This window comes from Oncorhynchus gorbuscha, linkage group LG24 (genome assembly GCF_021184085.1).
Source record: "Oncorhynchus gorbuscha isolate QuinsamMale2020 ecotype Even-year linkage group LG24, OgorEven_v1.0, whole genome shotgun sequence".
NCBI lineage: Eukaryota > Metazoa > Chordata > Actinopteri > Salmoniformes > Salmonidae > Oncorhynchus > Oncorhynchus gorbuscha.
The window spans coordinates 40,366,438-40,384,540 of record NC_060196.1 but is presented as its reverse complement, the minus strand read 5'-3'; the positions used below and the strand labels follow the sequence as shown (position 1 = coordinate 40,384,540).

The 18,103-nt window shown below is 43.0% G+C and overlaps 2 protein-coding genes across 3 annotated transcripts; one reads left to right on the top strand and one right to left on the bottom strand.

Moving 5' to 3' along the window:
• Positions 1–260: 260 nt before the first annotated feature.
• On the bottom strand, positions 261–13,939 carry LOC124012653 (UBAP1-MVB12-associated (UMA)-domain containing protein 1-like). Of its 2 annotated transcripts, XM_046326512.1 has the most exons (5): positions 13,797–13,939; positions 13,389–13,491; positions 10,297–10,317; positions 5,247–5,332; positions 261–2,627 (listed from the first exon to the last, which is right to left on the bottom strand). In XM_046326512.1, the coding sequence occupies exons 2-5, from the start codon at positions 13,471–13,473 to the stop codon at positions 2,322–2,324; spliced, it is 498 nt and encodes a 165-aa protein (XP_046182468.1). In that variant the 5' UTR covers positions 13,474–13,491; positions 13,797–13,939; the 3' UTR covers positions 261–2,321. The 2 variants fall into 2 exon arrangements, with proteins under 2 accessions (XP_046182468.1, XP_046182469.1); XM_046326513.1 differs by lacking the exon at positions 10,297–10,317.
• Positions 13,940–14,159: 220 nt separating this feature from the next.
• On the top strand, positions 14,160–15,498 carry LOC124012654 (replication protein A 14 kDa subunit-like). Its single transcript, XM_046326514.1, has 4 exons — positions 14,160–14,372; positions 14,545–14,619; positions 14,817–14,928; positions 15,268–15,498. Exons 1-4 carry the CDS (start codon positions 14,277–14,279, stop codon positions 15,348–15,350), a joined length of 366 nt encoding a protein of 121 aa, XP_046182470.1. The 5' UTR covers positions 14,160–14,276; the 3' UTR covers positions 15,351–15,498.
• Positions 15,499–18,103: the final 2,605 nt, after the last annotated feature.

Sequence of the window (18,103 nt, the reverse complement as noted above, 5' to 3'; positions counted from 1 at the left end):
GGCCCAGCCAGAGCCCAGACTTGAACCCGATCGAGCATCTCAGGAGACCTGAAAATATCTGTGCAGTGATGCTCCCCATCCAACCTGACAGAGCTTGAGAGGGTCTGCAGAGAATGGGAGAAACTCCCCAAATACAGGTGTGCCAAGCTTGTAGCATCATAACCAAGAAGACTTGTAGCTGTAATCACCGCCAAAGGTGCTTCAACAAAGTACTGAGTAAAGGGTCTGAAGACTTATGTAAATGTGATGTCAGGTTTTCATTATGGGGTATTGTGTGTAGATTGAGGGGGAAAAAAACAATTGAATTACTTTTAGAACAAGGATGTAACGTAACAAAATGTGGAAAAAGTCAGGGGGTCTGAATACTTTCCGAATGCACTGTATTTCCTATGTACCAGCTACTACTAATAAAAACACAGTACTCACGATTTTACAGGTCAACCATCTTTAGAGAAACCCCCCCAGTTAAAAATGACAAGATAAATGAAAACAATCTATTGTTAATAGCAAACATGCACAACAACCACAAATTAACCACACCGTAACTAAACCCCCAAAACACATCCAAGTAAACCAAATAAACTAAGTTACTCAAACTCAAATCCACCCCAAAATACAAAGCAAACAACTGTAGCCTTCCACGCCGGTGAATAAAAAATATAAAAAAATGCTATGTTAGGTCAGTGATTGAATTACAAAGAGAGGAAGAGGCCTGGGGAAATCCACAGTATCATTTAACACAGACAGATATAAATACACTTGGTTTCCAGGTATGCACAGCAAAGGATTGTCCAGACAGGGTAAATCCCAAATATTTCATCATGTATGCAGTAGTAAGGCTGCGATTACACATGCAGCCCAATTCAGATTTTCTTGCACAATTATTGGCAAAAGAACTGATCAAAATAAAAATAAATTGGCTGTGTGTGTAAATGCAGCCTCTATGGATGATTTCACATGATGTGGAATACCACAACATGGCACTGAAAATAACAGCAACTTATGAGCCATCTTTTCAGGTTCTTGAGTGGTTGTCTTAGGGAGTTAACTCATAAGGAGTTTACTTCAAATAATAGTCCTAAAACGTATTTTAACTATATATAATTGGTATTTTCTTGCCCCCCCACATTTGTACAGCAGTCAGAGGTAACTGAACATATGTGTGTTCCCAAGATAATTTGTTCGCCAGTGTGCAATGAATGCAGTATATGTGACAGGATACCTTGAAACACTGTCAAATCTAAACTCTGCCATGAAGACTGGAGGAAACTTGGTTGGTTCAGAATAAATAACAATAAATACAACGTTTGGGAAGTTATAACACATGATGATGCGTTCATTAGAGCCATGCTGATGATGATCAAGAGAGAAAGGCCACATAAGAGTCACCATATCGAGTGAGTCCTGATAATACATGTTGAAAAATAGGGGATATATATTCTTACATTTTAAAATAGATCAAAAAGCTACACAGTTCCTCTATAGAAATGCTTATGCTACACAAACACTTTTTCCAAATGTTTTGTTAAAGCGTTCTTAACTTCATGGGCAAAAGTGAGGACAGCAGAGAGAAAACATCGTAACCAAATAAAGAATACGTGTAATTTCCTTTATAAGATTTGAAAACTATCTGAAATCTGTCTCATGCGTACATTAGTGCAAACCCAAAGGTCAATCAGCGACTTCTAAACTAACAGCAACAACAGGTGAATCTATAGACCCAGACACTGTTCAAATGAAACACAAAGCTATGATGAAGCATGCCAGTCAGACATGAAGCTAGCGCTCTTCTGATACACACCGTTCTTAAAACAGTGAACCAGCACTACTATCACAGGCGCATCAGAAAGTGATTCGCCTTGAACTAGTAGTCTACAATCTTAATGGTGGAACTCTGCAAACCCATCTACCTACATACTGTGTGTAACCTACATCACTGCCGGCAGGTGCAGTTTTGACCCCAACTGACTCACACCTGTTTTCTAACTCTGATCATCACAATAACCAGGTTCACCATTAATTATAGTACTACCATTCTCAGACAGAGCCTATAGAACTGAAACTAAACCTGAATGGTAACGAGCCAAGACAGTCCAGGGTAGTGTTCAGTAGGGCAAACGTAGCTAAACACTTAGGAAAGGAAAACAAACATGTGCCTTTCTTATTGGACAAGCCCAGGTAGTCACGTCTTGTGTCAGTACGTTTTCATCTGTTTGCTGCCCAATGAACACGACCAAGGGTTGACGTAGGGCTGGTATTGGAGGGGAGGTTGACAGATCAAAAGGTCAGCGGTCATAGTCAGCAAGTAGACTATCTACAGGTCAATGGTCACAGAGCACAGAGTTCTCCAGGGTGAAGTCGTAGGTGAAGGAGGCCAGGTTATGGTTGATGTCTTGGGGCGACATCAGCATCTCAGTGAAGAGGGGGAACCCAGGACCCCCTGTCTGCATGGCCAAAACATGGGGGGCCAGGGTGAATGGGACATCTCCTAGTAGCTCTGGGAGAGACAGTGCTGCCTCCACTATGGGCGCGGGGGGCTTCCACATAGGTCCTGGTGATGGGGCGATCGCTGAAGGTGGAGCAGGGGCTGGGGAGTGGTGGGCCTGGGTAGGTGTGGTACTGGAGGACTAAGGAGAAGAGGTGAGAAAACATCCACCATCAGACATTGCATTTAGAAACAAGTGTAGGCTACACAATGAAAAAGGAACACTTAACGTGGCTAACTTTTGTCAGACATGAAAACAGATTGATGCCGATGAGGTTTCAGAACTAGGCACCATCCATGGGAGGAAGTCACTAGGGTGCTTTCCCAAACCGTAACCTTAGCAACTCAACTAGTGTACCAGTAAGTGTACTACTAAACACAAGCAAGCGTCACACAATACAATTATTCTTGCCTGTCTACCATGATATTATACTTCTGATGACCAGGTGGCGAATCGCATCTCTGCATGTCTGGCAGACATATCAGTGTGGATGACGGATCACCACCTCAAGCTGAACTTCGGCAAGACGGAGCTGCTCTTCCTCCCGGGGAAGGACTGCCCGTTCCATGATCTCGCCATCACGGTTGACAACTCCATTGTGTCCTCCTCCCAGAGTGCTAAGAACCTTGGCGTGATCCTGGACAACACCCTGTCGTTCTCAACTAACATCAAGGCGGTGGCCCGTTCCTGTAGGTTCATGCTCTACAACATCCGCAGAGTACGACCCTGCCTCACACAGGAAGCGGCGCAGGTCCTAATCCAGGCACTTGTCATCTCCCGTCTGGATTACTGCAACTCGCTGTTGGCTGGGCTCCCTGCCTGTGCCATTAAACCCCTACAACTCATCCAGAACGCCGCAGCCCGTCTAGTGTTCAACCTTCCCAAGTTCTCTCACGTCACCCCGCTCCTCCGCTCTCTCCACTGGCTTCCAGTTGAAGCTCGCATCCGCTACAAGACCATGGTGCTTGCCTACGGAGCTGTGAGGGGAACGGCACCTCAGTACCTCCAGGCTCTGATCAGGCCCTACACCCAAATAAGGGCACTACGTTCATCCACCTCTGGCCTGCTCGCCTCCCTACCACTGAGGAAGTACAGTTCCCGCTCAGCCCAGTCAAAACTGTTCGCTGCTCTGGCTCCCCAATGGTGGAACAAACTCCCTCACGACGCCAGGACAGCGGAGTCAATCACCACCTTCCGGAGACACCTGAAACCCCACCTCTTTAAGGAATACCTAGGATAGGATAAAGTAATCCTTCTCACCCCCCTTAAAATATTTAGATGCACTATTGTAAAGTGGCTGTTCCACTGGATGTCATAAGGTGAATGCACCAATTTGTAAGTCGCTCTGGATAAGAGCGTCTGCTAAATGACTTAAATGTAAAATGTAAATATTAAAATCGGCCTACTATTTGTACTCTTCAATTGACTTATTTGATTCAAAAGGATTTGGTGTACACATAAAGTGCTTGATTGGAGACTTAAGCAGTGCTTCGGGCCTTGGAATAAAAGTCTAAATGCAGAGAAGATGTTACAGGAAATGGCTTATTCCTCTTCAATTAAGAGAGCATTCGGTTGGGACGTAACCACGGAAACGTCCTTAAAAGAGTCTGAGTGTTGGTTCTCTCAAACACAGTGGTGACGAGGACTCACTTGGGAGCATGATCAGCAAGCAGTGTGTGGTGCTTTGCTTTTTCATGACTTCTAGCACTTCACATGTAAAGTAACATTACATCCTAACCACTAATTACCTCTGTAATAACCAATACAGAACACTGTAGGTAGAGGTCCTGCCCCTGAACAGGCAGTTAACCCACTGTTCCTAGGCCGTCATTGAAAATAAGAATTTGTTCTTAACTGACTTGCCTAGTTAAATAAAGGTAAAATTAAAAATAAAATTAAAAATCCGGCCCTCCATATGTTTCATATATTGCCCATAACACAGGAGAGTGTGTGAAGCTGGACAGGTTTATATTGGTGGAGGTAGGAGTTTGTACACCATATAGGTGAAGGGTGCGCAACATGGAGGCAAAGCACTGTAGATAACACATTGAATGGGAGCCAAGCAGCAGTGCCATGTCACCATATGCAGCTTACGCTCCAACACACACACACACACACACACACACACACACACACACACACACACACACACACACACACACACACACACACACACACACACACACACACACACACACACACACACACACACACACACACACACACACACACACACACACGCCTTGATTAAACCCATAATAATGACCACAGGCGACTTCAAGGACCAACCAGATCAAACAGAGAACTAGCAGCAACACCATAGAGCTTTTCTACAGCCACCATATGTCCAGACTGCAGTCCAGACCCAGTGTAGCAGGCATGGAGCGTGCTGAATGGTAGTGGCATGTGATGGTCCTCAAGTCTCTGTGTGTGTGTGTGCAGGATCACACCCATGCCACTCAGCATCTGTCCCCAACACAGCAGCAACAGACTGTAGGCAGACTATATGAAGGCAGGATGAGCCAGTCAGTCTCACTGCTGTCTGTTTAAGTCTACAACAGTTGTGTTTCCTGGTACTGAGGACAGCATTTACGAGACAAACCACTTGGCAGTTTTGAGTAACATCGCCCAGGTTGGGTCCTAAATGACACTACATTGGCCTTTCTCCTACATAGCGTTCTAGTTTAGACCAGAGCCCATAAAGAGTGTTATACTGCATGTTCTGCATAACTCTGCCCCCTGGTTATAAAAGACAATCACCTTTGACGGTTGCACAATAACGTTACATGATGGTTTGCCGATGTTCGCGTTCTGGGTCTTCTTCCTCTGTTCTTCCACAGTTTCTCCTGGAGAGGAAAACAAAAAAGAAAGATATTCTGTCATTATACACCACGGGCCGAGGCCTGGATTCTTCATCAACATACATGTGCACGAGACCCACTACTAGCCCCATCTACAATGGCCTACTTGCCCTGTGTTCTTCAGAACAGAAGTCATTAGCCTCTTTGGGTTATTTTTTCCGTCTTCTGGGAAAGCAGGTCAATTGGGTGATTAGACGTGGTTCAACGTGCGGAGTGGCATTCTGATCACATTAATGGATTACACAGCATTAACAAAGTAAAACAGTAATACTGTTCCACAGAGCACTATGTGGATCAGAGCATGTCTGCAGCTCTCTCTGGTGTAGCCTAGCCTGTGTTCCCAACCCCATTCCTCTCTCTGGTGTAGCCTAGCCTGTGTTCCCAACCCCATTCCTCTCTCTGGTGTAGCCTAGCCTGTGTTCCCAACCCCATTCCTCTCTCTGGTGTAGCCTAGCCTGTGTTCCCAACCCCATTCCTCTCTCTGGTGGTGTTCCCAACCCTATTCCTCTCTCTGCCTAGCCTGTGTTCCCAACCCCATTCCTCCTCCCAACTCTTCCTCTCTCTGTGTAGCCTAGCCTGTGTTCCCAACCCTCTCTGGTGTATTCCCAACCCCATTCTCTCTGGTGTAGCCTAGCCTGTGTTCCCAACCCCATTCCTCTCTCTGGTGTAACCTAGCCTGTGTTCCCAACCCCATTCCTCTCTCTGGTGTAACCTAGCCTGTGTTCCCAACCCCATTCCTCTCTCTGGTGTAGCCTAGCCTGTGTTCCCAACCCCATTCCTCTCTCTGCCTGCCTGTTCCCCCCAAACCTGTGTTCCCAACCCCATTCCTCTTGGTGCATGTGTTCCCATTCCTCTCTCTGGTGTAGCCTAGTCATCTGGGGCCTGTGTTCCCAGAACTGGGCCTTAGTAACCCCATTCCTCTCTCTGGTGTAGTGTTCCCACTAATTAACTGCACATTGTCCTAGCCTGTGTTCCCAACCCCATTCCTCTCTCTGGTGTAGCCTAGCCTGTGTTCCCAACCCCATTCCTCTCTCTGGTGTAGCCTAGCCTGTCCCAACCCTCTTCTCTCTCTGGTGTAGCCTCGTGTTCCCAACCCCATTCCTCCCCCTTCCTCTGGGACTGCCTGTGTTCCCACTCCTCTTCTTCTCCTCTGTGACCATTGCCATCTCCACTCCCCTTGTCCTCTGGGACTGAACCCCATTCATTCTTCTCCTCTGTGACCATTGCCATCTCCACTCCCCTTTCCTCTGGGACTGAACTTCCTCTCTCTGGTGTATTCTTCTCCTCTGTGACCATTGCCATCTCCTCTCTCTGGTGTACTCCCTCCCAACTTCCCCTTCCCAACCCCATCTGGGACTGAACTCTTTCTTCTCCTCTGTGACCATTGCCATCTCCACTCCCCCCAACCCCCCTTCCTCTGGGACTGAACTTCCTCTCTCTGGTGTAGCCTTCTTCTCCTCTGTGACCATTGCCATCTCCACTCCCCTTTCCTCTGGGACTGAACTTCATTCTTCTCCTCTGTGACCATTGCCATCTCCACTCCCCTTTCCTCTGGGACTGAACTCTTTCTTCTCCTCTGTGACCATTGCCATCTCCACTCCCCTTTCCTCTGGGACTGAACTCATTCTTCTCCTCTGTGACCATTGCCATCTCCACTCCCCTTTCCTCTGGGACTGTTCCCAACCCCATTCCTCTCTCTGGTGTAACTCTTTCTTCTCCTCTGTGACCATTGCCATCTCCACTCCTCACTCCACTTTCCTCTGGGACTGAACTCATTCTTCTCCTCTGTGACCATTGCCATCTCCACTCCTCACTCCACTTTCCTCTGGGACTGAACTCTTTCTTCTCCTCTGTGACCATTGCCATCTCCACTCCCCTTTCCTCTGGGACTGGACTCTTTCTTCTCCTCTGTGACCATTGCCATCTCCACTCCCCTTTCCTCTGGGACTGAACTCTTTCTTCTCCTCTGTGACCATTGCCATCTCCACTCCTCACTCCACTTTCCTCTGGGACTGAACTCGTTCTTCTCCTCTGTGACCATTGCCATCTCCACTCCCCTTTCCTCTGGGACTGAACTCGTTCTGCAGCATGAAGTCATCCTCCATGATCTCACCAGATTCCTTTGATCTGAGCTCAGTGTCTCCAGTCACCCAATGTCTCTCCCCATAGAGGGTAAATGCAGAAATCATTTCCTGGTAGCTAAAATTCAAATGGTTCACTTAATTTCAGTTTGTGACAAAACAAGCACGTATAGCGTAGAGAATAATTGTACCACCTAAACCGCTGTGAAATATATTTTCCATAACCAAATATATTGTATTTTCTTTTAGCGGTTTGAAGCTTGTGTACAAAACCTAATGTAAAAGACACAAAAACTAAACTTAAAAACGGAAGCACAGAAATACTGCACATAGAACAAATGTACAGTTTCTTAGACTTGCTTTCAATGAGAATGACAGATCTATAACTTACATTGTGAATGTGAATTTTGTCAGGTCGCACAAAAAGATGTACATATTGCAGCTTTAAAATCTTTTCAAATAAAAATATTTTGTCTAGTGTCTTCTTTTCCATTATCATATTCATATTTCCATCCATGTTTGAGGCATATAAGTATGCAATATTAATTCATTCTATGCCTTGTATTTAAAGCTTTGATTTGCCCCTTTTAGTCCCACAGGTACAAAAGTTTCCACAATTTCATCACAAGATTTAGCCCACATTTCCATCCACATCTGTGAAGAAATTCTTGGCATGGTAGGTATTGTTCACCTCCAGAGCAAGTCCTCTAGGACAACAGGGGCATCTAAATAATGCCATGTAAAGTAAGCCTATGTTATGGGTCATCAGCATTGTACATGCATGGCCTTGTTTCTGGGCTCAGTCAGTTAGCCCCGCCTTCCCGTTGTCTCTCAGTCAGTATGCATACGGAGCATGCATCCGTCATCCGCTCAATAGCATGCAGGAGTTTACACCTCCCATTCACTAAATGCTTCAGGAGGAGAGGGATAACGAGGCAAAAGCAAGAATACACACACATACCTCTGCTTGATGATACAGAGGACAGGTCAGGTCAGTTGTACTTGACTTCACATTATAGTAAGGCTGCATGTTTTCACATTCAACATCATGGAAAGACTGTGTGTTTGGATAACTGTAAGTGAACCTGGACTGGCAAACATGTACTACTGTTCAAAAGTTTGGGGTCACTTAGAAATGTCCATGTTTTTGAAAGAAAAGCACCTTCGAGTGTCCATTAAAATAACATCAAATTGATCAGAAATACAGTGTAGACATTGTTAATGTTGTAAATGACTATTGTAGCTGGAAACGGCTGATTGTTTTATGGAATATCTACATAGTTGTACAGAGGCCCATTATCAGCATCCATCACTCCTGTGTTCCAATGGCACGTTGTGTTAGCTAATCCAAGTTTATCATTCTAAAAGGTTAATTGATCATTAGGAAACCCTTTTGCAATTATGTTACAGCTGAAAACTGTTGTGCTGATAAAGCAGCAATAAAACTGGCCTTCTTTAGACTAGTTGAGTATCTGGAACGTCAGCATTTGTGGGTTCGATTACAGGATCAAAATGGCCAGAAACAAAGGGCTTTCTTCTGAAACTCATCAGTCTATTCTTGTTCTGAGAAATGAAGGCTATTCCATGCAAGAAATAGACAAGAAACTGAAGAACTCATACAACGCTGTGTACTACTCCCTTCACAAAATAGAGCGCTCTGGCTCTAACCAGAATAGAAAGAGGAGTGGGAGGGCCGCGGTGAATAACTGAGCAAGAGGAAAGGTACATTAGAGTGTCTAGTTTGAGAAACAGATGCCTCACAAGTCCTCAATTGGCAGCTTAATTAAATAGTACCCGCAAAACACCAGTCTCAATGTCAACAGTGAAGAGGCGACTCCGGGATGTGAAGGTCTGAGAGTGCTTTGGTGGTGGTAAAGTGGGAGATTTGTACAGGGTAAAAGGGATCTTGAAGAAGGAAGGATATCACTCCATTTTGCAATGCCATGCCATACATACCCTGTGGACGGTGCTTAATTGGAGCCAATTTCCTCCTACAACAGGACAATGACCCAAAACACAGCTCCAAACTACACAAGAGCTATTTAGGGAAGAAGCAGTCAGCTGGTATTCTGTCTATAATGGAGTGGCCAGCACAGTCACCGGATCTCAACCCTATTGAGCTGTTGTGGGAATAGCTTGACCGTATGGTACGTAAGAAGTTTCCATCAATCCAATCACACTTGTGGGAGGTGCTTCAGGAAGCATGGGGTGAAATCTCTTCAGATTACCTCAACAGATTGACAACTAGAATGCCCAAGGTCTGCAATGCTGTAATTGCTGCAAATGGAGGATTCTTTGACGAATGCAAAGTGTGAACGACACAATTATTATTTAAATAAAAAAATCATTGTTTATTACCTAGTCAACGCCCTGACTATATTTTCCATTCATTTTACAAATCATTTCATGTATGTTTTCATGGAAAACAACGAAAGTGACCACAAACTTTTGAACGGTAGTGTGTGTGTGTGTCATATATATATATATAGAAATGTTTAAAATAAAAATGTTTTCTGAACAGTGTCAGGTCAGGAGAGAGGCCTACGGTTCTGGCTTGGATCATGTGCATCGACCTGCTCTGTGCAGTGTGGATCTTGTCAATGACATCACGTTATGTCATGATTCGTGCTGGAGTTGGGGGACCTGCTCAGAGCATAGACATGGTCAATGACACGCAGCTTGTCAGGCTAGCAGGCTTCTCGTAAACATCTTTGCCAGTGCAGAACAAACTAGCTCTAGTAATCCTGGACACTGTTAGTAGCCTCACATTTATTTTCACAATATTCTGTTAATGACCAGTGACCAATTACTAAAACACTTATGAACTCGCATGCATGATGCACGCATGCACACCCATCCTTGCATTACCTGCAATGACTTTAGGACTCCCTGGAAAACAGTGGCAATTGTTACTGAGTGACCTACTATCCTGGCACAATAAATAAAGACTTCAGACAAGGAAAAGCAACATGAGGACAAATGTTCAAATGAATGTGGTGTGGGGGTGTAGGCCTTTGAACACGATGTTAGTGAAAAAGACTCCTTGTAGACACTGACAGCCATCCAAATACAAGTGAGGCTATTGTCTGTCTGCCGGCTGGGTTAAGAGCCTGTGAAAGGGAGATGGGCTACCAGAAGAGGCACAGGCAGCTGCTCATGACTTCAGCAGTCAACCAGCACCACTCAAGAGTGTCAGCTGCAGGCAGGTGCACACACACACACACACACACACACACACACACACACTTTGAGGGACTGAAGGCCCTAGACTTGGATGACTTCATGACTTCAGAGATAATAAAACAAATCCTTTCTTATCGGATTCCATCTGACAGAATGGAGGAGAACATATTAGGTGTTACAAATTAACAGCTTAGACTGGGGAGATATTTGCCTGATGTAGGATACAAACCTTGTCAAAGGATGTTATTGTAATAGCTCATTTGCTAATCCTCTGAGGTAAAATGAGATTAGACTCCATGACTCCCTGACAAATGTGAGCCATCCCTCCATCTAGCATCAGGGGCGGATTGTTTCCCTTAAAGCCCCCATGCAGTCTTTATAAATGTTCTTTTTAAATCTGACTGTGTGTCTAATATAATTACTGTGTGTTTATTCAATTAAAATAACCCCCCCCCTGCTCTTTTTACCATTTATTTTCATTTTGCCATTGAATTGCTCAGTCTGATCATGTGGGTGTGTTGACACATATGTATATTTTTACATACAAAAAAAGCTCTTTCACTAAAAGGGCATTATAATTTTCACAATTTCAGAGTGTTATTTCGACCTTATAGTGTTGAAACATCATTGAGAAAATTGAAAATAAGACTTTTTTCACTGCACTGCCTTGCTCCTTCTTGCTCTTTCCCCAGGAGGATTTATCTTGGTCTGAATAACTAAACGTGGATGGAGGCGAGAAGGGCCACAGAAGATCAGCCTGCCAGCCACCCAATTCCCTGCCCACTGGGATTTTCCGCTAGTTCTCTCCCACAGCCCAGCCCTGGCCCGAACATACCCAGCCGGCAGGCCGCTGGCTGGGGAAGTGAAAGGGTAGTGGAGTGGCACATGATATGCCCCCTGCCATATGGACACAGACTGAGCCCCACAGATCAGCTTTGTAAGAACATCTGCTCCCTTTGGTCTGGAGCCATCAGTACCAGGAATTCTCGAAAAGTGGAAAGAGGCTGTGGTGCAGATGGCAAATGTAATGGCAGATTTCAGGGAAAGAAGTAGCTACACTTTATATTTGATACAGTTAAAACTATTTTTTTTAAATCAATAAAAAATAATCCTCACAGAAAATGATCTTTGAATATTCATTCAATGCAACGGGACAAACTAACCTAACTGTACCTCAATTGAAAGCCACTACCCCAACTCTGACTGAAGCATAGTCCTACATTGTTGGATTTGCACTCTGTAACAACATTGATTACACCCAGAGTAAATCTATGAATTTCGTTTTGGTGATTTGCCTTTTAAACTCCCTGGTTTCATCAGCTATCTGACTGATCCCTCCCTTACGACACACACACACACACACACACACACACACACACACACACACACACACACACACACACACACACACACACACACACACACACACACACACACACACACACACATTGGCATCTTTAAATCAGAGAATGTGATTAAACAGAGCACAGTCATAGGGTTTACACTAAAACATCTGTGAGCTCAGTCAGACTCTTTCTCCTTTATCTGGGAAGAAACGCTGCCTCTGAGACTGGCTCTCTTCTGTCTGCCAAGCGAAACATACAACTCCTGACCATCTGTGTCTACTGCTTCATCAAAAGCCATACCTGGGTCCAAATACTATTTGAAATCACTTTAACTACTTCTGGCGTTAGTTTTAGCCTGTCTGGAGTGCCAGATGGACAGCGTTTGCACTTTTGCGACTACTTTATTGGTTCCATAGTGCCAGTCAAGCGCAATCTAGCCCAGCTAAAGTCTTTGAAATTATTTTGAGTACTATTTGAATCCAGGTCCACCAGCAGCGCTCCCAATCAAAGCCACGGGATAAAGAGCCAATAATACTGCACTTTCCTGGTAGAGGAAAGAGGGAGATTCCTGACTAACAATAACATTTTTATTATTTTGGACTTATAATTTGAAAGGTACCCACGGAAGTTGTTTCTGCCTTTGACCTTTAAAATTGGCAGGATTTTTCTTCATAAAGCAAGTAGAAATCCTATATTATCATTTTGAACTTAATGATAAACATGTGCTAATTTGTTGTTATGACTTATCACCACGCCCATGAGCACGAGGAAACTTATTTTTTGAGCAACTCCTTATTTTCATTTCAGGTTCATTTCAATCTCGTGGAAGTGGTGAACGGCATTATTCAATGCTTTAAAATTACATGTGGACTTTTTAAGCTTATAGTATTTACTAGTGTTACAAAGTAGAGGTTCGGGATTTAGTCTTATTGACAAAAATGATTAATATATATATTTTTAAATAACAAGATAAACTAAAAATATAGACTGATGTTATTGACTGAATGTGTACAGTGCTTTGAAACATTTAAAATTCCATTTTATAATACAGTAGCACTGAACATGTCATTGTGTGCAACTCTGACACACAATCCCCACAGCATTGTTCTGGGTGATATCAATAGGCAACCAGGAGAGGCCTGGTCATTTAATTATGAAACAACAATGTTCAACCAGTAGAGCATTGTGGAATACACACATTTCATGGATTCAATAACAAATCACAGCATTACTTTATGTGTGTGTGTTCTGCCCAACTTGTTAAATGTTTGGTAAATGTGGTCGTTTCAGAACTGAGCAGAGTCTACTGAGCAATAGGACGACCTGAAACGTCAAAGTTCTGTTGAACACCTAGACTTTGAGTATCAAGCAAATACAAATGTCTGACTCTTACAAAGTCAGCAGGTTGACGTTTGATTATTTGTTTCTCACCTATTATCACGAACCCATCTGTACCACCCTCTGACGATGACTTCTTAGAAGAGTCTTTATTACGATTTCCGAAAAAACTGAACATACTGACTCCTTACTGGGTCTGCAAAGGCGAGAAAAACAAACGTTAGCAAGCATATGGCAACATCATCACGGCACTTGGAATGAGAAAATGCAAAATAAATAATGTTGTGTTTATCCTTTGGTATGTAGAATCTAGGAGTATGCCTGAAAGTTGATCACAGATCGCAATATCATAACTGAATACAAGTGAGTGACTTTCAGTTTGATTTCTTTCAACTTCTAAAGTATCAAATGTCACGTATGCTCTACTAGCTAAATGTTCTTTAGTGTCTAGTTAGCTAGCTGGTTAGCTAGGTTTTCTTCAAAACAAAGCAAATTACTTACCCAACCAGTCTTTATTTTCGTTAAAAATTCGAGTAAAGAAACATACACTTTTGTTGTTGTTAGATTATCTATGCGATTTCGTGTAGTTAGTCCTTGACCAGTGTGTTGTTGCTGTTGTCTTATCTGTTTCCGGTCATTCCTGTTCTGTAAATGGTCCGTTTAGAAACAATGTTGAGAACTATTTTATTCTAATCAGTTTTATCATGATTGTACCGCAATCTAGCGCTTTGAATCTGGTGTTTATATATTATACTCCTCTTTAAATGATTGAAGTTTTATTTATATGAAATTATCCGTGCATGTGACATTTAAATATGAATATGAGGAACGATAGTTAACATATGCTTCTGTCCGGGGAAAGAATGTAGCATAGAACAACGAGGAAACGTCGCCGTAACAAAGTATTTCCCGCGCTATCGCCTGCTTTTTCTACTCAATCGTAGCTAGAATTTCAAGTTGTGTTCCGCAAAATCTATCGAAATGGCAGTTTTCGAGTCACCAAAACCCAGAATAAACCATTCTATGCTGTCTCAATATATCAGCAGGGCGATTTGCTTCGTTGGACGTGTTGAGAAGGTAATATGTTAGTGCTGTTATTGGGCCTAACGTTAGTTCAGCACTAGAAATTGGATGGCCGTCTTGACGAAAGGGTCGCGGTGGTACACAGCCAGAAATGGCAATGAAATTATAACTAACTAGCTAGTTGGCATGACTAAATCGCAATTAATTATGTTATCGTCTATGACAGGTCCATCCAACTGGAAAATCATTCACTCTTTCGGATGGAGAAGGGAAGTGTGCATCAGTGGAACTTAACGAGCCAGTGAGTACAGTTACAAGACTTAACCAGCCAACTACAGTAGACTAGCTGAACAGTAGCTGTCTTCTAGGAATTAGAAATGAAACGATCTGACAATGACAACATGGCATCACAAAACTGAAAGTGAACATTGTACTTGAGTTTCAAAGGAATATGGCTATTAGTGCATTGCCTGATGTAACATTGTTTCTCTTTCCCAGCTTGATGAGGAGCTGAGTGGGGTGGTGGAGGTGGTTGGTGTAGTGTCCAACAAAGGGGCAATAATGGCCTCCGCATACAACATGCTCAGAGAAGACCAAGGCATTCCTTTCGGTAAGTATGTCATCTCTCCTGTGGAAAAGGGAATGTGTTCTCAAAGGTACAATCTGCAAAGTTACATCATTATACACAGTGACTTCCTCCAACAACCTCTTTAAAAAATATGCTCTCTTACCAATGTGGGCAGCGCAGCATACCTCAAGGGAGAGCACAGATTTGGGAGAAACAGTAGTGGTAGTCTTATTTGAATTATTGTTGATGATGTTGCCCCAAGGTGTGATATTGCTGAGTGAACTTTTTAACTTGCCAAAGACATTGGCTTCTCTTTGTTTTTTTTTACAGATCTATGTTTTTGCATATAATATTTGTTTTTTGTGTTTTTTTTCCTTTCAGACTTGGAGTTGTACAATGAAGCCCTGAAAGTCATCCATGAATACCCCCAGCACTATCCGTTTGAATTAGCCACCAGTGGATGAGCACTATCCACTTATTCATTCAGATCATTGTCAATGTGAACCTCAATTGTCTTGTTGCCTTTTTTATTCTATATATCTCAGTTCTAAATAGATATGTATAGTTTTTTTTCTATTTCTTTCTTTTGAAAATAAAAGCCTTTAACTTGTCTGTGTTTAGTCATTGTAACAATCTTTGTAAATAAACCTAAAATAACCTATGATAGAGTTTGAGATTATCAGCATCAACTGAACTGTGCATTATTGACATCTCAACCAAGTTACTTTCTCAGGATAATTGATATAAACTGTATTTCAAATCTGAATTGAAATGGCTGTGTTATAGTACCCTCTGTTGGTACAAATGTTCAACACAAGCTACTGTACTGCTGTAACCACACTTCTCTACCCTGCCACCAAGTGGTGAGGTGGGGACTAAAATAAGCTTCAGCAACACACTTATCAGCTAAAAGTGACGTTTCCCCACACAATAACTGAATGTAAACTTTCAAGACTTTCTGTTTCTTTTATTGTATCACAGGAATGTATTCATGGGTGGAGTTGGGATTGTGTTTATCACATTGTTTTGACAAATGCTCTCTAAATGTTTTGACAGCTATGAATGGTTCGCATTCTTGACTTAATCTGAGATATACAATTGACTGTGAACAACACTAGTGTAATATTCAAACTAATGTTCTCATCTGTAGAAGTTGCACAGACAGTATGTGCTTTTCTCAAAGGAGTTTCATTTCTCAATCGAGTCATTATATAGAAGACCTGTTTTGGGGGCTGTAGTGGAGCTGGTTGGAGAACTTCAAGTTCCTCAGTGTTCACATCACTGAGGATCTATCATGGTCCACACACCAACACAAATGTGAAGAGGGCATAACAATGCCTCTTCCCCCTCAGGAGGCTGAAAAGAACTGTCATGGGGTCTCAGATACTCAAAAAGTTAATACAGCTGGACCATTGACATAATCTTGACTGGCTGCATCACCGCTTGGTATGACAACTGCTTGGCATCCGACCACAAGGCGCTACAGAGGACAGTGGGTACGGCCCAGTACGTCACTGGGGCCGTACTACCTGCCAACCAGGACCACTCTGCTAGGCGTGGTCAGAGGAAGGGCATAAAAATAGTCAAAGACACCAGCCACCCAAGTCACAGACTGTTCTCTCTGCTACCGCACGGCAAGCGGTACCGATGCACCAAATCTCGAACCAACAGGACCCTGAACAGCTTCTAAACCCAAATCATAAGACTGCTAAATAGTTAGTTAAATAGTTAACCAAATAGCTGCCCAGACTTTCTGCATTGATGCTTGTTGCACTAGCTTTTTTGACTCATTACATACTCTGTTGCTACTGTTTATTATCTATCCTAGTCACTTTATTCCATACATATCAACGTCAATTGCTTTGTACCCCTGCACATCGACTCGGTACTGGTACCCCATGAATTGCCAGGTTATTGTTACTCATTGTGTATTTATTATAAATGTTATTACATTTTTATGTGTAAGCCGTCATTGTAAATATTATATAAATATATTATATAAAAAATAAAGACGTTTAATTAAAAAAAGGTCTATTTCACTATTTTCTCTCTGCATTGTTGTGAAGGGCCCATAAGTAAGCATTTCACTGTTAGTCTACACCTGTTGTTTATGAAGCATATGACAAATACAATTGTATTTGATTTTGAAATTAAACATTGCTTAATGGCACAAGAGCTGTAATGATTGTCTGTTAGTGGTACTATTATTTGATACGTTGCTTGCTATATTCTTCTCCTTGATTTAAAAAAATAATAATAATTTCACCTTTATTTAACCAAGTAGGCTAGTTGAGAACAAGTTCTCATTTGCAACTGCGACCTGGCCAAGATAAAGCATAGCAGTGTGAACAGACAACACAGAGTTACACATGGAGTAAACAATTAACAAGTCAATAACATAGTATAAAAAAAGGGGTGTCTATATACAATGTGTGCAAAAGGCATGAGGAGGTAGGCGAATCATTACAAATTTGCAGATTAACACTGGAGTGATACATGATCAGATGGTCATGTACAGGTAGAGATATTGGTGTGCAAAAGAGCAGAAAAGTAAATAAATAAAAACAGTGTGGGGATGAGGTAGGTGAAAATAGGTGGGCTATTTACCAATAGACTATGTACAGCTGCAGCGATCGGTTAGCTGCTCAGATAGCTGATGTTTGAAGTTGGTGAGGAAGATAAAAGTCTCCAACTTCAGCAATTTTTGCAATTCGTTCCAGTCACAGGCAGCAGAGTACTGGAACGAAAGGCGGCCAAATGAGGTGTTGGCTTTAGGGATGATCAGTGAGATACACCTGCTGGAGCGTGTGCTACGGATGGGTGTTGCCATTGTGACCAGTGAACTGAGGTAAGGCGGAGCTTTACCTAGCATGGACTTGTAGATGACCTGGAGCCAGTGGGTCTGGCGACGAATATGTAGCGAGGGCCAGCCGACTGAAAGAGAGGTTGAACAGGCTGGTAATAGCGGTTGCGACAATAGCGGCGGATAGTTTCAGAAATAGAGGGTCCAGATTGTCAAGCCCAGCTGATTTATACAGGTCCAGGTTTTGCAGCTCTTTCAGAACATCTGCTATCTGGATTTGGGTAAAGGAGAACCTGGAGAGGCTTGGGCGAGGAGCTGCGGGGGGGGCGGAGCTGTTGGCCGAGGTTGGAGTAGCCAGGCGGAAGGCATGGCCAGCCGTTGAGAAATGCTTGTTGAAGTTTTCGATAATCATGG